This window comes from Mesoplodon densirostris, chromosome 3 (assembly GCF_025265405.1).
Source record: "Mesoplodon densirostris isolate mMesDen1 chromosome 3, mMesDen1 primary haplotype, whole genome shotgun sequence".
In the NCBI taxonomy this organism is placed as follows: Eukaryota; Metazoa; Chordata; class Mammalia; order Artiodactyla; family Ziphiidae; genus Mesoplodon; species Mesoplodon densirostris.
The window spans coordinates 38,582,588-38,604,649 of NC_082663.1; the positions used below are offsets into that span (position 1 = coordinate 38,582,588).

The 22,062-nt window shown below is 33.7% G+C and overlaps 1 protein-coding gene across 1 annotated transcript in view; it reads right to left on the reverse strand.

Moving 5' to 3' along the window:
• Nucleotides 1-22,062, reverse strand: part of HCN1 (hyperpolarization activated cyclic nucleotide gated potassium channel 1) — a 395,898-nt gene that overhangs the window by 41,701 nt on the left and 332,135 nt on the right. The window contains exon 6 of the mRNA XM_060091683.1: nucleotides 15,951-16,191. Coding sequence (XP_059947666.1) covers nucleotides 15,951-16,191 — 241 coding nt within the window. The remainder of the gene's footprint in view (nucleotides 1-15,950; nucleotides 16,192-22,062) is intronic.

A 22,062-nucleotide genomic window follows, 5' to 3' on the forward strand; every position in this document is an offset into this window, starting at 1 on the left:
GAAAATTTCTAAGAAGATAATAATAGAGGAGCAATAACACCCTTATATATTGTACTATTCTAGATACAATTGCCTTGTAAAGCCCTTTCACCCCACCCAATATAGTGGGCACTAGCCACATATGGCTATTTATATTTAATTTAAATTAATTGCAAGAGGAAACATTAAATTCCTCAGTTGCACTAGCATCAAATGCTCAATAGCTATGTATGACTTGTGGCTACTTTTTGAACAGTATTAAGTAGAGAAGATTTCCATCACCACAGAAAGTTTCTACTGGATGGCATTACTCTAGATTCTATTGTTTTAAATTCTAGAACCATATTATCTGATCTCTAATATGGTGAGATTCATTTAAAATTAGACAGAAGGTAATTTAAAATATTAACACTGAATTTCTCAGAAATAGGTAATGCTTTGTGTTTCATTTAGTTTGGTTTATAATTTATCATTATTATTTGTATTGGTTTCCTATCTTGAGATAAAGGTAATGAGTTTTAGCACAGTATAATGCCAAAGTGAATGGGATGTTTGACTGCTTTTCTTATTCTAGGGCTGGAGACACAGCAGAAGAGATAGAGATAAAGAGTAGGGACAAGGGAAAATACATTCATCCATCCGTCCATTCATCCATTGACTCATTGTACAAGTTCTCCTTGAGTTTGTGTGAGAGTTCAAGCACTGTTTTTTGGTGCTGTACATTTGAATTGGAAAAAATTATAGTGCCAAAGCTCAGAAAATTCATAATCTAATATGGAAGACTGACATACAAAATTATAATAAAAACAGCTCAATAATAGGTTAAGGTCAAAGTGCTATGAAAGCTGAAAGAACAAAACATCTGCCTGGGAGAGACTAAAAAACTAACATTTGAGTGATGTCTTAAAAAAATACGAGAAGCAAAGTGTCAGCCTGAAAAGTGGAGAGGGTTTTCTGTTTTATTTTGCTTTGTCTGTTTTTTAAACCAAAAAACAGGGATCAGTCTCTGCAAAGGCAACTTTTGTTCTTTGCCAATATAAGAACTAGTAGTCTTGGGGGGTTGGTTTAAGGGTATCTGGAAGGAAAGATATGCATTGAGATTAGGAAAATAAATTGGGCCAGATTGTATAGGGTTATGGAGATTTTGTTAAAGAATTTGTGTATTCTTCTTCTTCATATAAAGGACAAGGGACACAATTCAGATGAATCTTCTTAAAAGAGGAATAGCTGCAAATGAATGAAAGCACAAAGAGCTTAGGGTTGAAGCCTCCTCTTCTGGAATCCTGGGATACAGGCATGAATGGGAAATGTTGGGCTTCAAAATAAGAAGCCCATTGGTCACTGTCAAATCACTAATGCAGATTTACTTTAAGGAGAACCCTTAAAGAAAACATCAATCCAGGAGATAGTTTTTTCTTAGACTATCCTTATTGGTGATGTATATTCTGCTTACAAAAGTTTTTCTTCCAATTATGCTTGATAGAAAGCCCTGCTTCTTTCTACCCCCTGAGCTATGCATACAAAGTGAAAAAAAAGTCTTCCATCTGTTCTTTATTACCAGAAATTCCCTTAATAGCATTATAGAGTTCATTGTTACAGAAGTTAGCATTTGAATAATACAAGTAAAATGTGAATACCAAAGAGTACTGGTAATCAAAACTTCACAATTTTTGTTTTCAAAAGAAAGAGAAAGAATATTTTAAAATATTCAAAACAACTTTATATTCTAAAGTGAATCATAACCTGCTAGATTTGTTTTACCTTGCAAAAGAACCCCATACTTTTCACTAAAATCATTTACCCCAGTTTTTGATAGATATTGAAATTTAGGAACTAAGCAGAGGCGCATTTTAGAAATGAAATGCATGGATTAGACTGACACATTAGAAATTAGAATTAGAAAGTACACTCGCCTTACAGGGTTTGTTTGTTTGTTTGTTTGTTTGTTTTTGGACGCGGTTGTTTGTGGGATCTTAGTTCCCTGACCAGGGATCGAATCCATGCCCCTTGCAGTGGAAGCATGCAGTCCTAACCACTGGACTGCCAGGGAATTCCCTGCCTTACAGAGTTTTTATTTTAGTAAGTTCAAGATATGGCCTGGTCTCTCTAATTATAAAAGCTCCAAAGGTGGTGCCTTGTGAAAAACCACAAGAATACAAGAGAACTCAGAATTATTATAAGGACTTTTTTGTTTTCCTTTTCTTTTACCTCTTCCTCCTTTTCTATTTTATTAAAGAGGGAAAGACTTTATGACTTCAAAGTAAAATGTCTTAATGCTCATCCTGATTTTCATAAGTGTCTCAGACATTTGGATTTAATCCTTTATTATGCATTGATGTATTTACACATGACTATAGAATCATAGAACTATAAGGCGAAGATATAGATGGGGATTAACACCTCTCTCAACCCGATGATTTAGCAAAGGTTCATCCTGTGGTTGTACATTATCTGGTATTTCTAGGTGGGATAGGACCTGCAAAAAGATCCAACATAGTTGTCTTATCAGTGTTGAATCAAATATTTCATTAGCCTGGCCTAAGCAGAAAACAAATGAGGAAGCAAAAGAAAACAAACAAACAAAATCTTTAAGAAGATTCATTGTTTTTCTCTGCTCCTGCCTCCTCTTCCTCATAAATATAATGGGAGAATTGAACTAATCAAGCTGTAACTTATTATCAACAGATTCCTCACATCTTCTAGAAAATCAGTAACAGCTTTTAGAAATGTACAATGGACTAGAAGTGGAGTAAACTGTGGATTGGCAGATGTTTTAGTCCTCTTACAAATACTGAATAGTCACCAAAACAGGGATTGCCTGTGGTTTTCCAAACGTGCAGCTCTTTATTTAAAAATGCCAGGTGAGGGCTTCCCTGGTGGCGCAGTGGTTGAGAGTCCGCCTGCCGATGCAGGGGACACGGGTTCGTGCCCCAATATGGGAAGATCCCACATGCCACGGAGTGGCTGGACCCGTGAGCCATGGTTGCTGAGCCTGCGCGTCTGGAGCCTGTGCTCCGCAATGGGAGAGGCCACAACAGTGAGAGGCCCGCTCACCGCAAAAAAAAAAAAAAAAAAAAAAAAAAGCCAGGTGATTGTAATCTGGCCAAGTGCATTTTGGGCATAAGCATCATAAATCTGTACTTTAACTACATAAAGTAACTGGCAGTCTCCTTATGCTGGCAAAATGTTAGACATGATTAAGCAGCATTTAATACCAAATGATTTAATGGCAAGCATCATGGGAAGTATTTTCTTTCTGGTGGCTTTATTGTACACTACTATACTGTAAGAAGAACTTATGGGACAAACATTTTGAAAGAAGCAAAGTCAAGAGATTGAATCAACTGGAACACTTTGGTGTGGAAAGACAACCGCTATGAGGTGAGTGGACAGAAATATTAACGATGAAACATTATGTTAGAAAAACAAAAGCTTTTCTTTAAAATCATGAACTATTGAATACAAAGCTACATTATTTGAAATTTTAATATGTATACTAATGGCATTTTATCTTAGTGGATAATATATTAATGATATGATTACTTTAATAGGAGGGTCAGGTGGAACATAGGAATAGATTACAAACTGGCTTAACAAATGCATGTATAAAAGGGCCATGGATAGCTCTGAAGGGAAGATAAGGTGTACTCATGTTTAAAGGTTATATCCTAGGGAAGCATAATGCCCTCTCTTGGGAAGCAGTGAGGCACAGTGGAGAAAACACAGGCTTTGGGTTCAGACTCATAGCTGAGTTTGGAACCTGGCTTTGTCCCTTTTCAGGTACATGGCCTTTGCCAGGTTAACTTCTCCGAGGCTCATTTCCCTCATATGTAAAAAGAGAATTATAAAAACTTTCTTCGTAGGAGGAGACAAGATGGAGACTAGAAACGCCTTTTTCTACGAGCAAGACCCTCACTTCTTAAGCACCCCAAACTCAACGTCCACCTGGCCTGAGCCATGAGGACCAATCTCATTAGGTTTTTTAATCCCTATTCTCCATCATTCTCAATAGGAAGCCTAGAACTCCTACGTAATCCCACATGCCTGAATGCTAATCCTCACCTGGCTGTATGGGCAAGGAGGATTTCCATATCCTTCTTCCTTGCTTTAATTTTCCAGGAAGCGTTTATAAGCATCTGGTAATATGGTTTACTACTTCAGTAATTTCTAGGTTTCTTTATTACATTCTTGTTTCTAAAATATAAGTATCCAGTAAAATGTAAGCTCCATGACTGTGGATACTTTGGCCTATTTTGCTCAATGCTGTATCCCTAGGACCCATAAACCTACCTAATGCACAGCAGGCAATTATCATATATTTATTTTCTTCCACTCTGTCTCCTAGAACATTACTTGGGACTCTCTGTTGGTGAGAACACTGAATACAATGATGCATGGGTTAATCTAACACATTCTATCTCCCACGTCCACAAAGAAAGGAAAAAGAAACCTTTCTGGGTTAATACATATGCATTTATATGTGTATATATACATATACATAATATACTATATATATATATATATATGGATATATATGTATATCTAGAAAGAGTCTTATATTATTGTAGAAATAAATCAAGTCAGGAAGTTAGGTACAGAACACAAAACTCTGAATTTGATCTTTGAATGTCTCCTTATTTCAATATTTTGCTTGTCATTTAGTTGGGAGTGTGTTCCATGCACTGATTATGTTTACTCAGTTCAGGCACTTTAGAAGATTGGAAAGCATAACTCAGTTTATCCCAGGCTCTTCTGCTTAAAAGTACTGTGAACTTGCCATGCTCAGCTTACACAAATGTAAAATTAGTATACTACAAAAGTCTGCTCTATCAATTTCAAAATTTCATATTAGATATTTAAAGAGGTATAAATTGTAAACCCTAACATGTTAAATAAATACAAGTTATTATTATTAGATTCTAACAGCCTTTCTTTACCTTCTATGGTGTTTACATTGAACAAATATCCACTGTATGTGTAAAAGAACTGAAAGTAATACAGACCTATTCTTTTTTTTTTCATTAACTGTCTGTCAAAGGACAGGTCCACTAATAGCCATTTCAGGTCACCATAGTAAAAATATGAATGACACTAAAAGCACTGAACCCAAACAAAGTATTATTTTACAGAATTTCTTACTGAAGTGAGTTGGGTTGAATAAGTAGATATTTGACTAAAAGGAATAAGCTATAGAGGAAATATTTGTTAAATGGTTAAAATAAGGCATAACTTCATCAGTGATTTTATAAAGCTAAATTTAGAACTGATCATTTATGTCTTAAAAATTTAGAAGGAGGATGGAGAAAAAAATATATTTTATATAGAATTACATTTTGGTATTTATAATTACATTTAGCAATTGAAGACAATCTCTCTCCTCTTTTAAAATAAATCTCATTTAATCTCATCTTTCTTACATGTCATGTATTGTCAATACAATTTATCTAACATCTTTGATATTCTGTAATTCTCCTATTCAAACATTTAATATGTGTTTCTTTTCTCTCCACCATTCCATCCCCAAATGTTTCCATTTAAAATTTTTAAAAAGAATTTAAATAAAAGATAACTCATGTACTATACAATGAATCCAGATGGAAAGTGTAATCTATTTTTAAAAAGCAATATTGAATCACTATATTAAAAATGCAATGGAATTTAACCAAAGCAGTATAGCCAGATTTATGTGTACTATAAATTGCAGTCATCAAACATTAAGAGTGGTTGAAAACAAATATACTAGTTTTTAAACTCAAGAAGCTAAAAGAAAAAAAGCAAAAACTAAAATGAAATGAATGAATAGATTTAATACAGAAAAATATAGAAATTTCTGAAATAAAAAGCAAAAGTAAAAACTCTTTCTTTGAAAAAATAACTAATATTTAATATAAGTAATTCTGAAAAAAATTTTTTAAATTAAAAAGTACAATATTAGGACGAGAAAAGGCATAGAGATCCAGAGGAGATTAAACAAATAAGAAGGGACTTCTGGTTTTAGTTTTGACATGATTGGGAGATATCACTCCCTTCTTTCTGACAAGAAAAAGCTGTTCAAACATAAAAGCAATGACTTATCCTGGACCCATCAGAGACTCAGGTTTCAGAGCAAATGACCAACCAAATATCTGGAGAGACATGAATCTAGAGTGTCACAGCAGATCCGTCCACTGGAGCAGAAGCCAGTGGAGCCATAAAGTGGGGCAATTACAAAAGATGTGACACATGCATAATTTAAATTCTATAAGGAGAAAAGAGACCAAAGCAGAATAAAATCCTGAAGTAATAATGGTTGAGAATTTTTAAAATTAATGACAAACACCAAATGCAGATTCAGGAAGCTCAGACAAAAAAAAAAAAAGTACACCTAGGCTATCATATTCAAACTGCAAAAAACCAAAGAAATTTTTGAAAGAAGCGAGAGGGAAAACATCTTACCTAAGGAGGAACAAGGATAAAAATTACAGTGAACTTCTTGTAGGAACCCATACAAACCAAAGGTAAACAGAACAAAATATTAAAATGTTGAACATAAAAACTCATCAATCTAGAATTCTATATTCAGCAAAATTATCCTTCAAAGTGAAGGAGAAAAAAATTTTCTCAGATAAATAAAAACTAAGCTAATTCACTGTTAGCAGACCTGCACTGTAAGAAATGTTAAAAGATTTTCTTGAAGTGGGAGGAGATAATATAGATCAGAAACTTGGACCTAGAGAAAGAAAGTAAGGTTGAAGAAGGAATAAATGAAGGAAAAATAAAATATCTTATTGTTCTTTTCCTTAATTAATCTAAAATATAGTTGTTTGTTTAAAGTAATAATAGTAACAATAAATAAAATAAATTAAATGAAATTAATGAGAGCAATGCTCCAAGAGATAGGACGGAAGAATTGCTAATACTTTAATGTATTTGAATCACATGTGAAGTAGATAGATGGTTAAGATGGTGAATTTTATGTTTGAGTATTTTACCACACTCAAAAAAAAATTGAAAAAAAAAGTAACTGTCTATAAAAAGATATATCATGCTAATATTAACCAAAAGAAAGCTGGGGTAGTTATATTAGTTTCAGACAAAGCAGATTTCAGGACAAGAAATATGATCAGGAATAAGGCAGGGTATTACATAATGAAAAAGGGTCAATTATCCAAGGAGATATAACAATCCTAAACATGTACACACCCAACAATAGAATATCAAAATACCTGAGGAAAAAATTGATAGAGCTGCAAGAGAAATAGACAAATTCCCTACTATAACTGGAGACTTCAACACCCTTTTACTAATTAGTAGATCAAGCTGCTGAAAATCAGCAAGGATGTAGTTGGCCTGAATGACACCATCAGTGAAACTGATCTAATTGACATTTATAGAATGCTCCATCCAATAACAGCAGAATATATATTCTCCTTAAGTTCACATGGAATATTCATCAACATTCAGAGCTATAAAATTTATAATTTAGCAAATATAAAATAATTGGAATCATACAAAATAAATTCTCAGGCCACAGTAGAATTAAACTAGAAATTAACAACAGCAAAATAGCTGGAAAATTCCCAAATGTTTAGAACACTTTAATTGAATATAGGTTAGGGAAAAAGTCTCAATAGAAATTAAACAAATATTTTAAACTAAAGAAAATTAAAGTATAACATTGAATTTGTAGGAGACAGGAAGAGCAATGCTTAGAAAAAATTTTATAGCATATAGTATTAAATACGTATATATTATGAAGAAAGATATTAAATCCATGATCTAAGCTTCCACCTTAGCAAAGTAGGGAAAGAAGAGCAATTTAAGCCTAAAGCAAAGAATAAGGAAATGACAACAATTAGAGCAGAAATCAATAAAATTTAAAACAGAAAACAATTCAGAAAATCAATAAAAGCAAAATCTAGTACTTTAAAAGGATTTAAAATTTTTTCTAGGAAAGCTAGCTAAGAATAAAAGAGAACACACCGATTATCAACATCATAAATGAAAGAGTAATCATCACTACTGGTCCTGGGAACATTAAAAAGGATAATTAAGGAATACTGCAAATAACTCTACTCCAATAATTTGATAATTCAGATGAAATGGAGCAATTCCTGGAAAGTACAAACTAACAAAATTCACACAATAAGAAATAGATAACCTAAATAACCTTACATCTATTTTAAAAATTGAAAAAAATCATTAATAACCTTGCAGAAATTAAATCACCAGATGCAGATGTTTTCACCAGTGCATTCTATCAAATATTTAAGGAAGCAATGATACCAATTCTCCATGACCTTTTCCAGAAAATAGAAGCAGAGGGAACACTTCTTATCCCATTCTCTTAGATGAGAACTGTGATCAAAAATTTAGAAAATTTAATCCAATTATTTTGCTTACTTTAATACATTTTTATACATTAAAAGTATTTCAGGTGTGCAAGGCTAGTTCAATATTCAAAATAAAATTCAATCAATGTAACACACCACATCAATAGGCTAAAAAAGAAAAACCATATGATATCAGAAATGGCACAGAAAAAATGATAAATATACAAAATCCATTCATGACTAAATAAAAAGCTCTCAGAAAAGTAGTAATAGGGGGGAACTTCCTCAATTTGAAAAGGAAAAACTATAGAAAATAACCAACACTTTCAAATAGCATCATACATAATAGTGAGAAAGTAGATGCCTTACTCCCAAATCAAGGGGAAAAAATACTCTAGGGAGACTAAGGATCAGGGCAAAAATCTTCTCTATTTCCACTCCAGTATAACGTAGTACTGGAAGTCCTCTCCAGTAAAATAAGAAAATAAAATAAAAGGTATATAGATTGGAAATAAAGAAATAAAACTCTATTTGTAGATGACATGATTGTAAATGAAGAAAATTTCAAATAATTGACCAAAAAAACTCCTATAACTAAAAGCAAGTAAGGAAAGTCACTGCAAAAAAAAGTTAATATACTACTAAATTTCCTATATTACAGTGATTAACTATTGAAATAAAAATACTTTCAAAACCAATACCATACTGTATGATCCTAATTATATGACATTTTGGACAGAAAAAACTCTTGAGGTAGTAAACAGATGAGTGGTTGCCATGAGTTTGGTAGTAGGGGAAGGTTGAATAGCTAATAAATAAGGGATTTTTTGAGGGTGAGGAAACTATTCTGTATGATATTGTAATGGTGAATACAAGACAGTAAGGATTTTTCAAAACCTGTAAAAGTTTACAACAGAAAAAAGTAAATCTGATGGTATGGAAATTAAAAAAGAAATAATTTAGGTAGTCATGAGTTCTCAGGATGGAATGCAGAATGTAACAAAAGAATATAAATATATTACAAACGTATGAAACAACCTCACTGAAGGAGGTGGGGGAATATGATGCTGACCTAAGTATCTCTGCAAATGAATGAAGAGGTAAAAGGAACTGTACATAAGACGTGTACTCTAGTTGATAAAGTTATTTCCTATGGATGTACTGGTTAACAATTCTAAAAGCACTATACATCTATACTAGAACTGAACAATTAAGTAAATGGATGGTGGATTGTGGGAACCTGATTTCTTAATTCTGAGGGGTGTACTATAGATAAACAAGGAAAGGAGGCTAGAAGAATCTATGTGGTAATGGATTGGAGTTGGAAATATCAGTATGAACAACTCATATTTAGCTTAATTTAGAATCAGATGGCTACACATAGAAATATATATATATATATATATATATATATGATATATATATATATATATATATATATATGATATATATATATATATATATATGGTAGTATGTACATATGTATCACTTTGATTTGTCAACTGAGAGAACCTGGAAGTAATAATAATAAGTCAGTAGTAATGAGTGCACCTAGTGTCCAGATCATGGTTTCTAAAACCATTCTCCAATGAAAGGAACCAAGGATCCTTGGAAAAATGGCTGATTCTAAGACTGAGTAAGGAAATATATAAGATGAGCCTGGAGCATCATCTAGTGCTAGAAACTAAGAAAAATCTCAAAACAAAACAAACAAAAAACCCAAATCCATAATAATGGGGTATTTCAGAGGGACACAGGGGCCAATAGAAAGAGGTCCAAATGGCCAAAGCTGAAAAAATGTGAGCAAAACAATTAATAAAGTAGTATTGGATTATAACCCAAATTACAAAATAAATATCCTGGTGTTCTTACTGATATAAAAAAGGGGTGAATAAATAAATAAATGCAAGAGAGTAAATAAATTGCCTGTTTAGAAAATTTTCAAATAATTTATGTACATACCCTGCCCTTTTGGAGCATTATTCCTCAATTCTTAGTCATGAACTGTGCAGACTGGTTACTTTCCAAACAGCAGAGTATGGAATGGGAGGGGAAAAAAAGAGTAACTTTACAGTGGAGAAGTCTGACAAACACTACGTCAATCTAGGTGATCAAGGTTAACATCAATAGTGGGAAGACATATTGATAGTATATACCACGGATATAATGTGAAGAGAAAGGCACTTTATGTCTATGCTCTTGCTCATAGACAAGATCAAACTTACCCCAGTCTAATCATGAGAAAATCACCTGGCAAATCCCAAATGAGGAACGTTCTATAAGATAACTTACCAGGGCTCCTCAAAACTGTCGAGTTCATCAAAACCAAATAAAATCTTAGTAACTTTAAAAACTGAGAGCAAACTAGAAGACATTACTACTAAATGTAACGAGGTATTGTATATGGGATACTGACAGAAAAAAGATATTGAGTAAAAGCCAAGAAAATTTGAATAAAGTGTATGCTTTATTAAGTATTTCTTAAAAATACTGTATCAACATTGGTTCATTAATTGTGATAAATGTATTATAGTAATGGAAAATAATAATAGGGAAACTGGGTGTTGGATAAATAGGAATTCTCTGTATAATCTTTGCCATAATTTTGTAAATCTAAAATTATTCTAAAATTAAAAATTAAGTCTATTGAAAATAAAAAATAAAAATTATATGTACAAACATATAATTTGAAAATTATTTGGAATTTTCTGGGAATTTTTGTTTGTTTACATGCTGATGTTTGGATCTCAACTTTACTCAATTCCATTAGAAACTCTAGGGTGCAATTTTGGCTCAGGCATCAGTTTTTCTTTATAGCTTGTCAGTGTTATGGAAAATGGATTTAGATGAACTGAACAGTTACTCATAAAGAAGTAGAAAACCTGATAATTCTAATGCCTATAGATGACAGAATCAGACACAAGTGGTTTTACTTGTGAAACCTAATAAACCTTCACATAACAGGTAATGCCTAGATTATTTCAACTTCCTTAAAAAAGAGAGTATATTTCCTCTAAGATCAGGAACAACATATTATTCAACATAGTTTTGGAAGTCCTAGCCACGGCAATCAGAGAAGAAAAAGAAATAAAAGGAATCCAAATTGGAAAAGAAGAAGTAAAACTGTCACTATTTGCAGATGACATGATACTATACACAGAGAATCCTAAAGATACCACCAGAAACCTACTAGAGCTAATCAATGAATCTGGTAATGTTGCAGGGTACAAAATTAATGCACAGAAATCTCTTGCATTCCTATACACTAATGATGAAAAATCTGAAAGAGAAATTAAGGAAATACTCCCATTTACCATTGCAACAAAAAGAATAAAATATCTAGGAAAGAACCTACCTAGGGAGACAAAAGACCTGTATGCAGAAAACTATAAGACACTGATGAAAGAAATTAAAGATGATACAAACAGATGGAGAGATATACCATGTTCTTGGTTTGGAAGAATCAATATTGTGAAAATGACTCTACTACCCAAAGCAATCTACAGATTCAATGCAATCCCTATCAAATTACCAATGGCATTTTTATAAAACTAGAACATTTTTTTTAAAGTTTTCTTTCTCTCTCTAAGAAGTGAGGAAAAGCTTACATCTTAAGGTATCTAGCTAGGGGATCACAAAAATAACCACTATAACAACAACATTACAGACCAATCTCACTTATAGATAGAGATGCTACAATGTGTTAAAGAAAGAATACACTATGACAAAGCAGTTTTTAATCCCCCAAATGATCTTATGGTTCAACACAAGGACATTCACTAATGAAACTGACTTTACTAATAGTTTAATCCATATAAATCCAGAGAAGCACATGTTCCAGTCTTTGTCATATTAGCAAATATAATAGTCTAGTAATTAAGGCTTCTTTGAATTCAAAAAACACATGTCAAGTGTAGAAATATATTATTAATGCATAATAACAACTTTCAGAAATTCCTTTCTAAACTTTTATGTATTTGTCACACCTCCATTAATTGCCTCAAAAAACTTTTCCCCAAAACTACCTTCCCACAAAGCTGGACTATACTTTTATTTCTTACTATCAGCTTTTATTTATTTCCATCAGCTTTCAATTTCTCTTTTTTTCTTCATTCAAACACTAATTCTCTGTGCTTTCTAAAGTAGACTTTTTAAAGTTCTTAGCTTTTCCTAATTTTCTCTTTTTTTTCTTAGCATAATCTGCACAAAAGTGTAATAGGCTGATGAGGCAATGCAGAATCATGACAAGGAAGAAGAGGAAAGATGAAAACTTCAAAATTATCCTTAGTGAATGAGGAGAAAGTCAAAGAAGCTAATTATTTTGAGCTGATATGTTTACTCAGCTGCAATAGATTAATGGATAAGAACCTTATGGTCATTTTGATAAATTCAAAAAAAGCATTTGATAAAATTAAAACCTTTCCCAATAAATTTTTTTCAGCTGTTACTGAAGAAATTTTCTTAAACTCAGTGTGTTGTTGTTGTTATTATTATTATTATTTTAAAATCAAAATGAATTTATTGCTTGGTTCTCAATTCTTATTAATTTGATTTGAATACTTTCTATCATTACCAATTTTTAGGGGATCAGATATACTGGTTGTTTATTCTCTAATGAACAAACAAATAAGATATTATCTCTAGCCTGGATTTATTGAATCAGACTCTCTGATGGGTGAAGCCTGAATTTAAACAGCTTCTCTGGTGATTCTGATGCACACATTGTTTGCCATCTAATATCAGAAGGAAGACAGGTAACTAACTACAGTGTTAATTTCAATATGAGATAGACTGAGACCAGGACCCTGGAAAACTGTGAGAAGCTATGGAGACACAGGGCTGGGAGCCATTAATTCTGAACTGAGAAGCCTTCTACAGGCATACTATAAAGACTGTGAAGAATGAATACAAAGTAATAAGAAGCATTTCTTCTCATGAGTGAGAAGAAAAAGAGTTTCACTTGAATTCCTCTTGTAGGATAAACCTGCAAATATTGGAAGGCAGATTTCTTGTCTTTTTTTTTTTTTTTTTTTTGCCATACGCGGGCCTCTCACTGTTGTGGCCTCTCCCACTGCGGAGCACAGGCTACAGACGCGCAGGCTCAGCAGCGCAGGCTCAGCAGCCATGGCTCACGGGCCCAGCTGCTCCGCGGCATGTGGGATATTCCCAGACGGGGGCACGAACCCGCGTCCCCTGCATCGGCAGGTGGACTCTCAACCACTAAGCCACCAGGGAAGCCACTGCCTTTTTTCTAAAGAAAACATTTCAGTTTCTGGCAATTGAGTAATATTTAACTATTAAGCTTGCCAATGCCTGACACTGTGGTATTAATCACTGTCTTTCATGCTATAACAGAACTGGCACTAAGAAACATGAATAGTTGTTTGCCATCACTTCTTCTAACTTGTTCTAACAAGTTAAAATAGTAATAAAAATATAGTGAAACTAAATAAAATATAGAAGAAATAGGGAAAACATTTTTACAATTTTGAAGTGTACAAAAACCCAGTTAAGAAACACAAACTCTCTAATGCCTTAATGCAAAGGAGAGAGATTCAGATGAAATCAGTGATAATGAAGAACAGAAAGATGAAAGAAAAATTAGAAAGAAAGTTAAAAAAGTAGTAACAATTTTGGAGAAAATAGTTACAGCATATCAAAAATACATTAGGGATGTTTCTGTAAATTGGTTTTAAAAAGACAAACAACACATTAGAAAAATATGCAAAAATAGAAACAGAAAAATAAAATACAAATGATCCATATTTATGAAGAAATGCCTCAACATCACCATTAATAGTGGAAGTGCAAACTAAATATTAAGGGGATGCCAATTTTACTTATTAAGAGGATAAAAGTAAAGATCAATGGGCAAAGCCATGTAGAAATGGGCAGTCTCATCAAAGAAATAATTTGATGTTTATTTCAATTTGAACATATACATAGTCTTTGACCCAGTAATTCAACTCATAGGCAAGTTTTGTACATTTGCACAAATATAAATATATATCTTATTATAGTAAAAAGTTGGAAACAATTCAAATTGTCAGAATTTTTAGCAAGGCAAATTGCCACTTGTGATGGTTAATTTTATGTGTCAACTTGACTGGCCATGGGGTGCCCAGAAAAATATTATTTGGGGTTTGTCTGTGAGGGTATTCTTAGGTGAGATTGGTATTTGAATCAGTGGGCTCAGTAAAGTAGATTGGCCTCTCCAGGGTATGCAACCTCCAAATCCACTGGGGGTCTGAATAGAAAAAAAAGGAAGAAAGAGAAATATTGTTTTCCTGTCTCACTGTTTGAGCTAACGTCTCATCTCATCTTCTGCCCTCAGATTGGATTTACACTGTGGGTTCTCAGGCTTTTGGAATCAGACTGAATTAAACGACCAATTTTCCTGTTCTTCAGTTTCAGATGGCAGATCATAACATTTGTCAACCTCCATATTCACGAGTCAATTTCTCACAATAAATCTCCTTTTGTGTATATATATCCTGTTGGTTTTGTTTCTCTAGAGAACACTGACTAATACACCACTCAACTAGGAGCTACATTTCCCAGCCTTCCTTATACTTAGAGGTACATTTGTAACTAAATTCTGGCCAATCAGATGTGAATAGCAGTGATGTTGGCCATTCTGGGCACACATCTAAAGAGAAATTGCTCACTCTTCACTTCCTCTGTCCCCTCCTCCCCATACTGTGGTCCATATTGTGGAGAGAAACCAATTCCTCTCATATAAATGAGGAAAACACTCTAGAGGATGGCAGACCAGCAAAATAAATGAAATCAGGGTACCTAAAAACTGTCTTGGGGAGAGCCATCTAACCCTCCTGGGACTTTTGTGTGAGAAAAAAATATGATTTTGATCTGTTTAAGCCACTATTATTTGGTTCCAGTTTAAGAGGATGAAAGGATACTCTAACTAATACAGTAGTAAATGCACATGCACTGAATGTGTGACACTGAAATGTGAAAACATACCACTTATCAGTGAAAAACGGTTGCCTGCCATATCAGTAAACAAAGGATTTGCAGCCATCGAGCCATCACATTACAGCCGGTTACATTACGGTGAGCTCTGAGGGAACTCAGGATAGAAAAAGGATGCCTGCCACCTAGCAGTCAACTGCTGCAGCCACCCCAGATGGTGCACCCTGAGGAGACTCAGGATGAGAAAGCACAGGATACTGGTTCCAGATAGCTGAGGTGCACATCAAGGGAATAATTTCAGTGAGCCCAGACTCTTGCATTTTTCCATACATAGAAAAGCACTAAATTCCTTAACTTGAGATATCTGGTTTTCTTTAATTAACAGTAATCTTTCAATGCTCCTACTACCTGGTCTTTGTTACAAAAACTCCTATATATACTGGCTACTCCCTTACCTCTTTGGAGCAGTCTCTCAGAGCTAACTGAGATGCTGTGTCCTGGACTTAAGTCCTCAGTTTTGTCTGCCAAATAAAACATAATTCTCAACTTTTAGATTGTGCATTTTTTTTCAGTTGACACGCTATAGACACTTTTATCAGAATTCAAATACAAGTCCATATTCAAACCCAAAAAATCAACATTCTGACATCTCCAAAATTCTGTTAAAGATAAATATTGTGAGCAAATTAGACTTCATCTCAGTTATATTTTCTTTTTTTTACTAACCTCCAAAGTAAGAGCCATCTGTCAGCTTCATTTCTTTACTGGATTTTGTGATGACACCAGCAACACCATGTTGAATGAAATACATTTTTTTACCCACAGCTCCTTCTCGTATGATATAATCTCCAGGTTGAAACACTTCAAATCTCAACTTGCTCAGCATGGCAGTCACAAAATTAGGATCCGCATTAGCAAAAAGAGGCATTGTAGCCACTAGTTTTCGGCAGTTGAAGTTGACTATCTCCTAAAGATGGCAAAAGTAAACAAATATTAAGAGAGAGATTAATCATATCAGGAAGAAAAACGTGCTGAAATTAAAATCTATACATAACATAACACTGCAATTTAAGTTAAGAACAAACAATACATAACTTCTAATAATCTATGTATCTCTTCAAAACCAGGGATCATGTTTTATTATTGTGTTGAAACGTTGTATTCCCAGAACATAGAGTAGTACAGGCATATATTAGACATCAATAAATATGAATTAAATAAATACAAGTTTACCTTTTATAACTTCCCATTCATTTATTATTCTTTATATAAAATTAGGACGAAAATGTGGAAGAGTTTTAGTCTCCCTTTTATCTGTTTATGAAGAAAAGAAGCCACATCACTTCCTATTAGCCATGATGTTACCGCATCTGTGGTCCATCGTGCTGAACAATCTAATTTGTACCTACTGACTAGAGTTCTGAAACCAGGGCCCAGCTGCCAACAAAATGCCAACAGTATTTTGATGTTTTTTCTTAATGACATTCACGTTAAAGCAAGGAGACTTGATGTTGTTCACATTACACAAAAGACACTCTAACTATAATCTCTAATTATAAATTCAATCTGTTTCTGGGTTAGATCAGAAAATTACTCTTTCCAAACCTCCTGGGGTTCCATTGGAAGTTTTGGATTGGACAGAGGCCATATTTTCCTTTTCCTAAATTGTTTGTTTGTTTTATTTCTGGGATCAGGCCAATTCTAAATTAGGAGATTTATATGTTTGATTTCATTCTGTGGATTCTAGTCCAGATTAGACATAGTACTATCACTATGAACCAAAACAGGGATATGGGACCAACCAATTTTAATCCTGAAAGTTAGATATAGAACAGAATAAACAATGGGAATCTAAATTTTACCACAATGTCATTTCCCAGAAATATCTTCTCCAATGAGCCCCCAAAAGAACAGGGTTGGACCTGAATTTGTGAACTTGCTTAAGAGACACAGAAAATGAAGTCACCTCTGCTAAGAGAGGGGAAAAGGGCAAAAAGATTCAGAGGTATTAAAAGAGTCTGAGATCTGAATTCCTGCTTTGGTAATATAAACTTCTAGATTCCAAGACTGGGAAAGAAAGTTTCTTCAATCTTCTTCATAAAATAATCTGATATTATTCTAAGATAGTTAAAAAAAATTCCAGCTGATGCAGAGGGCACAGAATTTTGGGTCCAACATGGAAAAGAAGGTGTTTCATCCTCAACAATATGTTGTGAGTACAGCAGAGCAGAGAAGTATCTCTAAGAGTGGAGTTTCATGGAGACTGGTAAAATATTTAAAAATCAGCAGCTATAACCAGCAAGTGAACATAACAACAAAAAGTAGAGCAGGATATAACATATGGTACTTTGTGCAGCATCATCCAAGCCCTACAATGCACAGTTGACCCGATAGGTAGCTATATCTAGGGAAATTTGTGGTCAATTTTAACTGGTGCTGAAGAGCTGTGGTGGGAGTGGGAGACTACAGTAAGTGCTCAATAAGTATGCACATATGTATGAGTAGGCGGAAGGAAGGAAAAAAGAAGAAAAGGAGGAAGGAAGGGGGGGAAGGGAAAGAAGAAGATGGAATTTTGGCATTGGAAAAAAGGTGTTCACAAAGCCTAGTTTATATTCCTGCTGGGAAGTGGCTATTTAAAACTCTTAGAATGCTCTCTCAAGCCAATAGCTTGAGAAACAAGTCTTATATGTAATATAAAAATGTGTTTTTTACTCTTCACAATACTTCCATATAGAAACCACATGAAGATAAAAGGTGAACCATTCAAGGTACCCAAGGTAAGCACATGAGTTAAAAGAAGACAGAAATATGTCATTAAAATGATCAGATTTGTTGTTTCAAAGTTAATGATTTCATGTGTAAAATGACATAGAAGGATCCTGTGTAGGAAATTGAAAATAAATCATGTTGCACAGAAAATAAGAGTTTTCAAACAAAAATAATAATCTTTTCATCTATGTTCTTTGATTTGAACTATACAAATTTTTCTCTTCATTGTTTTCTTACCTTTTATTTTAGAAAATAATTTTATAAACAATTAAACTGTCTTTATTTATATGAACAATTCTTTTTCTATGATGCATCACATATCCAGGTGCACCTTGGAACTGCCTTGATTATATCACTGTGAAGATAATTTCATATTATTGTTAACTTGAAGGAATCCATTCATTTTTTCTGTCTCTGTGGAACTTTTACCTCCACGTGAATACTTTCTGATTTAAACTGTAAATTCTGACAAATATTTGACAGAAAAAGATGTGATGGGACAGAAAGTCATTTGCATTTAAAGGCTCTCCCTCTTCCCATGAAATCTGCTTGCTTTGAGGGTGTATAGTTTAATGGAAACAATCAAGTGAGCCTAGAAGTTAAGCAAAACTTTTTAAATCTCTTCTCCATCAATCACATTTCTTTATAGCACATTTTCTTAGGGAGAACATATTTAGTTAAGTTATTAATATCTCTCTGTTAGTAAAACAAGACTTTTAAAGCTCTTCCTCCATCAATCCCAGGTCCTTATAGCACACTGACTTAAGTAAAACACACAGTTAAGTTATTAATATCTCTACTCTCCATCCAGATTCTTTATGGCAGTTGTTAAAATGAGCTTTTTTAGCGATACATCTGGCCTGAGTTAGGAGTATTGTCTATATGAATTAAATTGAGGAAGGTTCACTCCCTAAGGGAATCAGACACGTGACCCTGACCTTAATAATAAAGTACTCCCAATTACCAGGTTTACTTCATCACTTAAAAATAGACAGTTATTTCTCTCCTGAAGCATCTCATCATACCAGAAAGTATAGCAGTGTTAGAAAACAAATAAGCAAACAAGCAAGAACACTAACAAGAAACCCTCACAATGAAAAGGATATTTCAAAGAGGCCAACTGAAAGAGCTACCCAACTAATGCCAAAACAATTGGAGTAACAAAACAATTAATGTAATATTGGCTTAACCCCAAAGCATAAGATAAATATGAGCCTATACTTATATAAATAAATGATTGAGTAAATTAAAAAGTAGGGGAAAACAGACAAATCTCCTATTCAAATTCCAAATAAATCAACTTTTACCTATTAGAAACAGCATAATACAACAATAAAACAACAACCAAGAAGAACCCTGCATTTGATCTTACTTTGACATAATGTCAGTTTATTTAAGATGTGAAATTCTTTTTCAGCAGTCTTTCCCATTACTTTGCTAAAGTATGACAGGATTGTTCACATTCATTGTTCGGTCACAGCGCAGAGAGTATCTTTGTAAACTATAACATAGATATAGTAAAGTACACAAATCTTAAACATACACAGATCTTATGTGAATTTTTCAAATATGTGAACCTATATAACCTCCCAGATCCACATACAGAACAGATTTCAAAAGGCTTCCTTTTTTCCTTTCCATTCAAGCCCAGAGGTTCTAGCTCTTCTCACTTCTATCACTATAAGCAGTTTTACTTGTACTTGAAATTCCCATAAATGGCACCACACGCTGCAGAGTCTTTTGAGTCTTCCTTCTTTTGCTCATCATTATGTCAGTATGATTCACCCATGTTGTTGTGTGGTGGCAGTTCTTTCTTTTTATATTTCAGGATGTATTTCATTTTAGGACTATACCACAGCTTATTTCTCCATTCTACTCTTCTTGACATTTGGGTTGTTTCCAGTTTTAGGCTAATAAAATAAGCCTGTTATGAATATTCTTGAAGTGCCTTATGCACTGATTTCTCTTGCATATTTACCTTATGTTGGAATTGCTGGGTAATAGGATAAGCATATATTTAACTTTGGTATATACTGCCAATATTTTTCTAAAATAATTGTATTACTTTTCTCATATACCAGCGGTATATAAAGTTCCAATTGTCCTACATCCTTGGAAAATTTTGATGCTATCACTCTTTTTTTAATTTTAGCCATTAGTAGATATGTAGAGATACCTTACTTAAATTTTTTTTTCTCATTGTGGTTTTATTTTACATTCCCCCAATGATTAACATTGTTATGCACATTGTCATAGGCTTATTGGTCAGATGAATATCCTGTTTGGTGAAGTGTCCAGTCAATAGTTTTCCCTGCTTTTTCTATTAAAGGAGTCCTTTTTATATTCTTGATATGAGCTCTTTGTTGGGATATGCATTGCAAATATATTCTCCTCATCTGTGGCTTGCCTTTTCACTCTCAATGGTATCTTTTATTGTTATTGTTTTGCTGGTAATTTGATTTCTAGTTTTTTTTAACTTTATGACAATAAGAAAAAAATGGGATTTGATATATTTAAATTGCTTCAAGAAGGATTTGTTTTAACCGTAAGTCTGTGCTTTGGAATCATGCATATTCTGAAACCCTGGGAAATTTTAAGCAACATCTTCTTTGTTATTAAAAAGAATAGCAATTTTTTTTTTTTTTTTTTTTTTGCGGTACGTGGGCCTCTCACTGCTGTGGCCTCTCCCGTCGCTGAGCACAGGCTCCGGAAGCACAAGCTCAGCAGCCATGGCTCACGGGCCCAGCCGCTCTGCGGCATGTGGGATCTTCCCAGACCGGGGCACGAACCCGTGTCCCCTGCATCGGCAGGCTGACCCCCAACCACTGCGCCACCAGGGAAGCCCGAGAATAGCAATATTTTAACATTCCTTCCAGCACTACAATTCTTTATTGATAACTTAAGTATCATTGTGGAAAGTTCCACTTTGTGAAACATTTATTTCTCCTCCGTTCTACATTATTTTATTCCACACAGTATAGTTCTAAAAAGTTTTAAGCGTGGTCACTATAAATATAATTATCATCATTACAATAATGAATCATAATCTAACAAAACAGTGCTGCTGTTACATTGCTAAATTCCTACACCCAACACAATCTGTATTTTTAGACTGCAGAGCACACAAGCACTTCCTTCTAAGAACTTAAATCACACAGACATTCAAATGGCATTCAATGTTTAGACTTCCATGTTAACTTCAGAAACAAGCAAACACATAGTCAAATATATTTCAAATGACACTTTATGACCTAGAACATCTTATAAAACGGTGTTGCTGATTTGTCCTAGTTTTTTTTTTCAGTTCTGTAGCCTGAGGTAGTTAGAATCAAAACAGAGTCACTGGATATGCTAGGGATTCCTTTAAGGCAGAAATAATTTTAAGAATGAACACAATAAAAATGAGACAATATATATTGAATTCTTGTTGGTTCCAGGTATTGTTTTAAATAAAACTCTACAAGTATTAATTTATTTTATCCTCACAAAATCCTATGCCTTAGGTATTATTACTACCCCACTTTATGGAAGATATTGAGTAATATGCCAAAGACCACACACTTGCAAGAAGAGCTATGGTTTGTTGGCCCAGCTCCCTAACGTAGGGTTTTGACGGATTCTAAGAAGTCATCTTAACTTTGCACATATCTAAAATTGCTACAAACCTGAAGATTCTGATGTTAACCATAAATTTGTTCTTTCAAACTTTACACATTTTCAGAACCTGACATATGAGGTGGCAAACTGATAGCTACACACTTGGCTGTTTTTATTTCCCCACAGCAATTATTTTTAAAGATCTGAATATTATGGGCTTTACATTGGCATACATGCTCCAGGTTGCCACAGTTTTTAAAACGTGCTACTTCATACAATTAGGCTAACTGACTGGCTTCATAAATCAGTAGCATCTGAGATCTTTGAACCATAAAGCAAGGGAATGCAAGAAGAGAAAGAGAGACCAGTATTTGATGTTGTTGTTTGTGTGGGTATGTCTTAATGTTACGGGGACAGGGTCAATGTGTGCCCTTTACTTCTCCCTTTTAAGAAATGTTTCTTCAATGATATC